The 11,248-nt window shown below is 44.2% G+C and overlaps 1 protein-coding gene across 1 annotated transcript in view; it reads right to left on the bottom strand.

The window, feature by feature from the left end:
* Positions 1-4,504: 4,504 nt before the first annotated feature.
* Positions 4,505-11,248, bottom strand: part of crebbp (CREB binding protein) — a 45,749-nt gene continuing 39,005 nt past the window's right edge. Inside the window, 7 exon segments of the mRNA NM_001353371.1 lie at positions 4,505-8,181; positions 8,277-8,558; positions 8,781-8,942; positions 9,494-9,661; positions 10,221-10,386; positions 10,611-10,724; positions 10,832-10,978. Coding sequence (NP_001340300.1) covers positions 6,043-8,181; positions 8,277-8,558; positions 8,781-8,942; positions 9,494-9,661; positions 10,221-10,386; positions 10,611-10,724; positions 10,832-10,978 — 3,178 coding nt within the window. The 3' untranslated portion in view covers positions 4,505-6,042.

The following is an 11,248-nucleotide window of genomic DNA, read 5'->3' as shown; positions in this document are numbered from 1 at the left end:
CCAATCGACATTGGGCAAATCTTAAGGTCCCCATATACGCTGAGATCCGCTCGCTTAGCGAGATCGCCAAGCGAGCGGATCTGCACCCAATATCCCCACCTACGGGGGAGCATTTGGTTAAAAAAAAAAAATTTGATGGTTTGGCCCTGGGGCCAAACGATTGAATTTTATTGGTGGCAAGGGGCAGTCGGTTCGGGGACCGCATCAACGAGACGATGCGGTCCCCGATCCGACTGAATTTTTTAACCTGGCTGATCGATATCTGGCCAAATTCAGGCCAGATGTCGGTCGGCCAGGCCCCTCGTTCCTGCCCCTACACGGGCAGATAAGCTGCTTAATCTGTCCAAGGACCGATATCGGCAGCTACAATCTGCCCATTTATGGGGGCCTTTAGGCCAGATATTGGCTAGGTAGGCCCTTTGGGGGTTCCCATACATTGGCGCATTGACAAATTGGTCTGAAGGACCAAAATTGGCTGCTGAAATCTGCCCCTGTACATGGGCTGATATCGACCAGTTATGGTGTGCATGGACTGCCTTTCTTGACTGATTTGTGGCTTAATTTGGGGGAGGTTTGCAAATTCCATCAGCGACCCTATGGCAGGCCTGTCTGTGTATGGATTCTGGAAAATGCCATATACAGTCACTATTTATTGGGCTGGTGGGGGGCTGTTTGTGCCTTTGTGTGCTTGAAATCCCATGGTCTAATGTGAATCCTAGAGCAGACCTGCCCTAAGGGTTCTGTTCTTCAGGGCAAGTCACCAAATGAGAAGATCTTTTTCCCTATATACCTACATTATGACAGGAATAGGAGCTGTCAGGGCGAGCACCGCATCAGTGAACACATGGTCCCCCATCCTAAGCGAAAATCAAATTTGCCTAATTCTAGGCCAGAGAGGCCGTCGGGGGTCCCCATACACAAGCAGATAAGCTGCTAAATCAGTCAAATAGGCAGCTTAAATCTGCCTGTTTATGGCCACCTTCAGACTGGGCCATTCACCTTTCTGTTACTGAGGAACTTGTTATATCCTGGCCTTATGTTTGGGATCATTGCCTTACTGTTCTCCCAAGAACTTTAGCAGTCAGAAGGAAACAGGTTCTCTTGCAGTAGAAGTACTGTATCACTGTCCTTGGTTTATGAAATTTTCAAGCATGCCAGATAGATATCAGTTAGGCAGGCTCATCCGATGGCCACTTACATAGGCTGATATGCTGCCGTCTGTCAGATTTAGCTGTAATTACACCCAAAAGTAGTTCTTTGACTACAAAGTTCTGTACCTTTAAAATTAAATGATTAATTCTAATTTAACCAAGAAGATATGAAAAAGCCCTCACCAAAACCCCTGTACATCTCTGGTTATCAACCAATGTTGTAGCAGGGGGTGACTAAAGCATAAAAGCCCTTTTGATTTGAGCTGTGTAGAAGTGCAAGTTTCTAGGCCTTATGTCCATGAGAGTAATTGGCAGACCTTTCCTCTTGCCTTCATTCCCCTGAGTACTGTCACAGTGAAATGCATTTTGGGTTATGAGGTTCCTGCATGCTCTGTAAGGTGTGGAGAAGTTGTTACATCAATGTTTAGTCCCTTCTCCCCTGCCAGGATATCAGATGATGTAGAAAGAGAAGTTCTTGACAAAGTGTCCCACTCATCTCTTGAAGCATGCAACACCATCAAGGGAATTCTAAACTGCACCTCCCTAGCACTGACAAAGGCCATTAAGTAAGAGAGCTGCTGGGGTGGTGAACTTACCTTATTCCCTTCCAACAGGCACTGCCAGAGTGCCTGTTGAGTCAATTTTCATTGAGTTTCTCCATGCTAGAAGTTGGTAGCCACACATCAGCTGGCAGTAATACACCACCCAGTCAAACACAAACTGAGCAGCAGCGTAATCCATTCACCGACTGGAGTCTACAATTGTACCTATGTCCCACCCAACCCAAGGCACTCAATACACCAGGAAGGGATACCACTAGGATGGGGAGGCCAAAGGGGGAGAGGTGCAAGTAGATCGTAAAGAGAGGGGAGAAAAAAAAAAAAAAAAACAATATGGATCCATGCAGCTTAGTTAGGATCAAGTACAAGGCAGAGTTTTATTACCACAGAGAAAATAGACATGTAAGGAAAAAAAAAAATATTGCTTAAATAGACACTGCGAGGGAAGATCTTCTATAATTCAGAACTTTATGGATAACATGTTTCCAGAATAGGAATCCCATACCTGTTCATATAAGCATACTGCTAAGGAAAGTTCAGGGCATGTCACATAATGTAAGATACCTGACTAATAAATTTGCTTTTAAATTATTGACGATAGGCTATTTCCTGTTTGTTTTTTTTATTAGCAAGTGAAGGGGTATGAAATATCCACAGACGTAACATTCACACAACATTCTCAAAGTGCATCTTGGTTCTGAAATCCGAACTTTGTTTCCTGCCATAAATGTAAATAATTTGTATGATTGGGGGGGGGGGGGGGTAAGAAAAGACAAAAACCCTGAAGTATATTGTTCCGTTACCAGGTATGTTTGTGTGTGTTCTGGCATCAGTTTTATAGATTTAGGAATAACTGAATGGAACATGACTGTTTATACAAAAGCTAAGTGCACCCTTGCAATTACAGCGTTTCACACATTTTCATGGCAGGTCTCAAACTAAGATGGCTGGAAACCAACAGCCATACTAATGGAAGTACTCATGATTATCCCTGAGTTTGCCACAAGTTGTCCCTCTGTATCTTAGAGATCTGACAATCAAGTACTAATGTAGAAGTGAAAGCATTGTTGCATGTGTGATAATATTGCTGAACATTATACATTACAGCAGTGCCATTGTGTAGGACATGTATTCTCTAGCAAAGGAAAGTAAAACCCATTAACCACCTTGGTTATTTTAGTAGGTGTCTATGCTTATGGCTAGGTATTATAGGGAAACTATGGGCACCCCATTCTCTTCTGCAGCTTACCTTACCAAACTAACACTTGAAACCCGTGTAACTAGCTGCCAATTTGGGTGCTTCTCTTCTCTATCTAGGGCTAAAGGCCAGCGTCCAGCATTTGTTACAGCCCCCCTTATTCAGAGTAAACAAGTCTTACAGTAACTGACCTCCTGGGAAGCTATGGCAAATCTGGGTGTTTCAATAAGTAATCATTATTCATCAATAAGTTCCATGGTTTGGCTAAAAGAAATTGAAGATGAGTCCGAGCAGTTCCTTTCTTCAGTACTTGCTGTTCCAGGCAACAAAAGTGGCCATAAATGAGAGTGGCCACTTGTATGATTTTAGTCTGTTCAAAAACTCTGTCATTTCATGCATGCTGCAGTAGTTCCAAGAATATCCAGAAGGCACACAGGTGTCCTCTCACTAGATATTATGGTAACCTTCCAGCAGTATTAGAGGGTTGTTTACCTTTAAATTAACTGTTAATATGACACAGGCTTTGATATTCTGAGACAATTTGCAATTGGTTTTCAATTTTTAGTTTTTAATTTATTTCACTTTATTGTTAACCTTAGTAACTAGGCAGCAGTTTGAATGAGAGAGAGAGAGAGCGCAATATGAATGGGAGGAGAGGCAATGAATAGAAAGATAAGGAATAAAAAGTAACAATAATAATAAAGACTTAAGCACATCGAGCAATAGATATTTTGGCTGCAGGGGCAGTGGCCCCCATTTAAAAACTGGAAAGCGGCAGAGAAAGTCTATTTGTGCAAAGACCAGAAAAAAAAAAAAAAAAAATAATGAAGACCAATTGCAAAATTGCTAGGAATAGGATAATCTATAACATGTTAAAAAGTTAACATGAATATCTCCCTTTAAAGAGTTTGTTCCCATCACTGCTTTGGCCCCCTTATAATATAGCTGCTGAGTGGCCAATCAATATAGCATAACATTTTGCTTCACAGGGAAGCGGTACAGCAAGCCCTATGCACAGAGACCCACTAAATAAATAAAATGTAGCCACAGTAGAAATTCCCCTCCAATGAGTGAAGATTTAGCAGTCACAGGCTTAAGTCCTCCTGAAGCCCTGGCTGAAACCATAGATTAAGTGCCAGTCCACAGAACCCCTGAACCCCTAAACTGACCCGTGTGTGTCACAGATCAAGTGCCAGTCCACTGAACCCCTAAACTGACCTGTGTGTGTCACAGATCAAGTGCCAGCCCACAGAACCCCTAAACTGACCTGTGTGTGTCACAGAGCAAGTGCCAGTCCACAGAACCCCTAAACTGACCTGTGTGTGTCACAGAGCAAGTGCCAGTCCACAGAACCCCTAAATTGACCCGTTTGTGTCTCTTGTTTCTGAAAGGTTCATGCAATATTAGCTACTTTCCGAATCACATGCAAGGATATCCTATGATCTGTATACAGGACCCTGACACCTTCTGGCTGAGTGGCTTTCTGAGAGTTGTCGTTCATCAACCAGATAACCCACTGGGTTTATATTTAGGTGCGGAACTGTCTAACCTGTTGGAAGTGTGGTCTGGGCTGTAAGGAATAGAATACATGGTAAAAATTTCAGTAATTTATATCAATTTTTAAGCAATACTTTATATACAATTAAAAAAAACATGCATAGTCCAGCGTACAATGTTGAAAACAGCATTTTCATAAACAAAACAAAAAAAAAATAAAATAAGAAAGAATGAAAAAAACCCAGAACACTGAAGTTTTAATACCATGTACACTTTTTACTCAGCAAGAAAATAGCTGCTGTCAAGACAGTATTTCCACCCCCCGCTGTCAGAGAGGTCAATGAAGCCTCGCTTGGCCCCTCTGGCAGCCAAAGAGTTAACAATGTCATTGAGTTTTAAGAAATGCTCCCATTGGTTTGTTTTTTTTTTCTCGTCACGCCTTCTACCATTCTGTACAGTGATTCAGAGTCTCTTTCCCAAAGCTCTTCTTATTTATACCGGTAGAACTTGCATGATTTAAACATTGTGATTGCTTGAAATTTGTTTTTTTTTTTTTGTTTGTTGTTTGTTGTTTTTTTTTTAAATACAACCATCCCAAAGGTTTGCAGGAACTGTTCTCTGTCTCATGCCCCAGCCATAAAAACAAAAAAAAAATAATAATAATTATAATAAAATAGAAATAATTAGAGTTTTCGGTTTGAGGCTGAAATCAGATTGCACGACTTTCCCTCTGACTCCTTTTTTTTTTTTTTTTTTTAATGTAAACAGAGGGGAGGGGGGGTTACGCTTGGGAGGATTTGGTGGAAGAGCTTTTCTGTAGTCGTACGTGAGAGCAGAAAAAAATGAAAAACCCACAAAATGTGTTTCTTTACAGCGCACCTGCACCCCCCCACCCCACTTTTTTATTTTAGAAGTCCAATGGAAATGTGAATTTTTCTGCATTTGAAGTATATGATATAGTTACAAGTGGTAAGACAACCCCCCCCCTTTCCCATTTTTTTTGTTTTGTTTTAGGCTCTGCAGCTGCAAGATGAAAAAAAACACCCAAGTAAGACAGTCCTCAAAAAATGAAGAAATATAAACAAATTACACATATATCAGCGTAATTATACTTTGCCCCTTCTCTGCCAGAACAAAGGAGAGTGCCCACAGCTGACAGATAAGAGGCCAGAGTGAGAATAAAACAAGGGCAAGTTAACCACCATTGGTGCCAGACCCACCGCCCCGGCCGTGCAGACAAAAAATCCAAAATGACCCAAGGAACTGGTCATTTTCACTGCTATATTATCCCCAAACACAAATCTGTCCAGTTGTCATAGCAACCACTGCAAGAGAAGGGGCATGGCGATGCTCAGCAGCGCACTATAAAACTTCTCTGGCAGCGCATGGGTTAGGCTGGGGAAGGAGGGGGGCATGGGGCAGCGGTCTCAGTCCAGACTGAGGCCCTGTTTCCCTGATGTGCAGACCAGCAAATGAATAGGCAAACAAAAATTTATTTTAAAATAATGTCCAGAGGGGGTAGATAAGATATTTATATATTTATATTTATATATAACAAAATAGGAGATGTATGGGGTTATAAAACCCCAACCTCCATTAATGCAGTTCCTCCAGTTCGCTGCTGTTCTTGCAGATGCTACAACCCTTCAACAAATTTTTCCAAGGTGTCCCCTGAAGTGTCTCCAACAAGGGACAAGTCATTTGTTAGGGCACTACGATTGGGCGGGTTAAGCTGCGGAAGCATGGCGCTCTGCTCTGGATTTCCCAAATGACCCTGGTCTAGGGAGTTACCCATAGAGGCTGCCAAGCCTGGGTGGGGAGAGCCTGTCTGGGGTGAAACGTGGTGCGGGGAAGGCTGTGGCTGTACACGGGGTGAAGGGCTGGAATGTGGAGGCTGTGACTGAGGCCGAGGTGATTGGACAGGGGCTGGTGACCGCACCTGATTACTTAGAGCAGTTGCAATTTGCTGGCCAGTGGGTAAATGGGCTGAGGGGGGTTGGCCAGTCAGAAGGTGTTGCTGTGGGCTCATGGGATTAGCCTGTCCGGAAGCAATTTGTTGCTTGATCTGCTGCTGGATACGTTGATGCAAAGCTTGCTGAAGGCTTGCCTGTGAACCTTCATTGCCAAGCCCCGGCTGTGCCATCTGTGGGATCTGTCCCATGGTACCACCCTGGATAGACAGATGCTGCTGCATGCGTTGCTGCTGCAAGGCTTGCGGTTGTGGGTATGCTCCCTGCGGTTGCTGGAACTGCCCATGTGCTGGCAATCCCCCGGCCATACCCGCTGCACTCTGCTGCTGCTGTTGTTGTTGTTGCTGCTGCTGCTGTAAAAGTTGTTGTCGTCGATACATCTCTCGGTACTGCGGGTTTATATTTGCGAGGTTAGTATTATGAGCTGTGTTCATCAAGCCAATGCCTTGGCCCTGTGGAGCCATACCTGGCTGCTGCTGGGGAACAGCTGCCCTTGGCACCCCGACCGGCATGGGGCTCATGTTCTGCAGGCCGGCTTGTGGATGCATACCAGGCTGTTGTGGCTGCTGCTGCTGTTGGGGTGCTTGCTGGGGCTGCATTCCAGGCTGGTTGGCCACATACTTAGCAGTCCTTTGCTTAATAAAAGCTGCCATTAGGTGTGGATTGGACTTCAAAATATTAAGCACCTGTTGCTGCTGTTGCGGAGAGCTTGGTGATTTGAGGGTACGCAGCAGATCCTGCAAGGCATTGGGGGCAGGTGCTATATTACGTGCCTGCTGTGGGGGTACGCCTGCCAGACGAGGTCCTGCAACTGCCTGCTGTGCCGTGGCCATTTGCATCACCGGTCGCTGGATGCTCTGCTGCATTTGAGGTTGCTGAGGGAGTTGGGCCGCTGGCCACTGTCCTGGCTGCATTCCTGCCATGATAGGGGGTGCACCAATGGGACCAGGACGTGGCACATTCATAGCCATTTGCTGCATGGGGTTCACAGACCCAACAGATGGGTTGACCATGCCAGGACGTGCACTATTTATCCCTTCTGCAATGCTGGTGACCCTGTAAAGCTGCTGTTGTTGGGCCTCTAGTTCTATTTGCCGGGCAGCTGCAACAGCAGCTGGTGGGGGCTGCACAGTGGGCTGAGAGGGAGGCACGGGTGGAACTGGATTTGTTGGCTTGCCCTGTGATGCTACATTTGGGGGCTGAGTCCTTTGAACACTGGGAAAGCCAGGTGAAGCTATGCTTACTGGAGATGGTTGTGGAGCAGGCTGTGGAGTTTGTGGGGTGCTCGGCTGCTGTGTGGGTGTTCCAGGTGTTGCTGAGGTAGGGGATGGGAGGCTCTGCTGCGGAACTGCTCGGGTATTCATAGTTGCCATCCGTCGTCGCATAAGTTGCGCCTGCTGCAGCCGGTGTTGAATCTGCTGCTGTCTTAACTTTTGCTTAATGTTTAGACAGAAGGGCACTGGGCATTTGTTCTCTTGGCAGTGCTTAGCATGGTAGCAACACAAGGCAATCAACTGCTTGCAAACAGGGCAACCACCATTGGTCTTGCGCTTGCAACCCTTGGTGTGCTGTACCACCCTCTTCATCTTCTGGCACGAGGGAAGTGAACAATTGGCATTGCGACACTGACAGGCATGAACCAAGGACTGGATGCATCTCTGGATGCTAAGCCGGCGAGACTCCTGGGGACTCTTAGACTGTGCCTCACCCTGGCTGTTACTTTCATCATCCAGCCCAAGACCCCATTTCACCATCTTGTGCTCGTGGCTCTTTGCATTGTAGCAGTTCACACACAAATCATAATCCTGGAAGGGGGAAGGAAGAGAAAACGAGTAAACTTAATCTCAAAAAAGTGTAGAAAGTAGACAAAAACGCCTTGCAATATTAAGCCCACACTCACCTCACACACTGTGCAGTGCCAACGTGTCTCCACGTGATGCTTGCATTCATTGCAGGTGTAGACAAAGCGGTCCTGGCCTTGCGTGTGTAGTTCCACCAGCATGCAAAGTGTGGACCACTTGGAACGTCGCAGTGATGAGAACTCCCAATGCTTATCACGGGCTAGAGTCAGGAACGCATCCCTTCCGTCCATTAAGTCACAGCTCAAGAGCGGGTCCGGATCCGCAATGGGTGGGAGGGAATTAATAACTGGCCCCGCATAGAAATGAATCACAAAAAACACCTAAAGAAGAATAAATTCATGAATAATAATAAAAAAAGACTTGCCTGCTAAGCCCTGCTTACAGCTTCTGCAACATAAATAGTTGTATTGGTACAACAGGGATTATAGGGGCTTTAATGAATATGTATTGCCAAAGCCCAATCTGCTCTATTTTAAGACATTTTACAGGAGCCCCATAAGTGCTACTTATCCCCCATATTATGAAAGTGGATAGTACAGTACCTCTTTATGCTTCTCCATGGTGGCATAGAGCTTCTGGCTGAGATCATTACAAACATTAGGCATGCTTGCTTTCTTCTTGTTGGCGCGACTCATACTGCTTTTATTTTTGTTGGTCTTTTTATTATTTTTTTTCTTGGCATTTTTGCTATCTCCTTGGCAGCCCTGTGTGCATAACAGACAGCGAGTTACATCATACCATTTTATATCATACTGTAGACAAAAACATTTAAGGACACCACATATTCTTTGCCTGCATTTTTTTGCAGGGCACAATAAGGCAATTTCATTTACAGACCATATCGATCAAACTCAAAATAAATAGAGAATATAACATCCTAACCTCCTGATAACACAACAAAAACTGACCCTGGCTTCATCTGCGGTGGGGTATAAGCCAGTGGAAGAGGAGCAAAATTTTCTTTTGTTTTCGTGTCCTAGTGGTACCAACTATACACAACTGTTCCTGTGATGGGGCCCTACTAGATGGCCTAAGTAGATGTTCCTGGGTGCCACAGCAAAATCATTTTAGTGCCTCCCACTGGGCCCCCTGTAATTTCTGGACCCTGAAGCAGTGACAAGCCATGGTCCAAGTCATCTATGCCTGCTGTGATGGCAGCCTAGCTACTGCTCAGTGAGTTGCAAAAAATGCCAAAATGGGCATGCACACAATACCAGGAAGAGGTGCAGGCCAGATATCTATGCTAGAGCCTTACCTCAGTGGTTTCACAAGCAGCCGTGTTCTCTTCCTTCTTTCTTTCCTCTTCTTCCTGCTCAAGTTCCTTGATGCTCTCTTCTAATACATTAGGCCAGAAATCTCCTTCAAAGTATGGAAGTTCCTTGGCACTAGTGAGACGATCCTCGGTTGCTTGCTTAAAGATATCCTATAAAAAGGGGTCAAAATGTAAACAGCCAATCCAGCCAAGCTGATCTATTTACTAAACCTTTACAGCAAGAATACATTTGGTGCTTAGAGGTGTTTAGTCGATAAGGGCATTTATAGCCGAAAGCCGTTCTTAGTGTTCAGTCAACCAGCCCTGGATCTATTACTATCTTGGGCTACCAAACACACACACAATTGCTATATGTGCCATTGTTCTTAGATGTAATATTTCAAATTACAGAACTATAATAAAAGTCATTCCTATTTATTAGAAGTTGTGTTTAATATTACTTTGAAATCCATTGGATACTTATACATTTGACAGTGTCTGAGAAGTAATGTGAGTATCACTGAGGAGACATAGCCAACAGCACTCACAAAGGATCCAAGGCTGGCACTCCTGTGCCTCCCTCCACAGAAAACAGTACATAATATAATGACTGAAATACAAGTAGTACCACACCCGTATGAGACTACCGCCAGCAATAAAAGCATGCACTGGTTATTTCCAGTACAGAAACCAGAGAAAGTAAAAAGGTGTCATAAAGGGTCTCCTTTACCTTATAGTCATGAATGATGCGCTCAGCAAAAGCCTTGTCCAGCATCTTTTTATACCACTCCTGCAGACGTTTAGGCTTGGGGATTTTTTGGTCAGGCGGGTGGCAATGAAATATGTAGTCGTCGCCTTCACTTGGTGGGCAAGCCCAGATATGCCCTGTGACATAGCTTGGGAAGGAAATACAAACATAAATGAAATACAAAAGGCATATGGTTGAACCATCCTTTTTATTTAGAACTGCATTTTGCAAGGTCATAGACAGGTAGTAGTGTTGACTTTAATATATATGAAAGAAAGGCAGGTTAAAGTACATGGCCATCCAAAAAAAAAATTATTAAAACTTAACAGATACAAGAAGTTTGTATAAATTGTATTATTCAAGCAAACTCACCCAAGTTTTTTCACATATTCCAAGTAACCAATGAGTATTTCATGGTAGACAGCAGTTCGTAGGCTGCGTGGTCTGAAGAAGTGAATACTGTCCAGATAGGAGATGTATACCCGTCTATAGCAGAGAGATAAATCACTATGAACTATACTGCAGTTTAAGGTGAACACATATGCAGCCAAGTATAACATTAGAATAAGAGTTAGTTGGCTGTTTGACAGTACCTGGTGTTAGGCATAGGGCAGTCAGAGCCATATTCCTGCACGTGCATGCCAAAGAAACACACGTCTACACCATCAATCTCCTCAAATGCGAACAGAGCTTTTGTACGGTATGGGAAGGATTCTGGCATTTCACCTGTGTCCACAAACCTAACCAGAGAGGGGGGGGAATAAAAAATAAAAACTTTCACTCAGTAGCCTGATAATACATACATTTAAAGCCATCTCAACAGCTCCACTTGGAAGCAGGGACTGCAAAACTGTGGGGCAGGCCTAGAGCAGTAATTAGAGGGGACCCCAGTCTGACGGTGTAACACAAAATTTGAGGGTGATTGAAACATAAAATAAAATTAAGATCAACATTAACCCTGAGGGATAAGATAAACAGGGGTAAAAAGCAAGATTAGACACCTATCACAT

The sequence above is a fragment of the Xenopus tropicalis genome, chromosome 9, assembly GCF_000004195.4.
Source record: "Xenopus tropicalis strain Nigerian chromosome 9, UCB_Xtro_10.0, whole genome shotgun sequence".
NCBI classification, from domain to species: domain Eukaryota; kingdom Metazoa; phylum Chordata; class Amphibia; order Anura; family Pipidae; genus Xenopus; species Xenopus tropicalis.
Note: the sequence above shows the minus strand (reverse complement) of the source record. Positions and strands in the feature narration are given on the sequence as shown.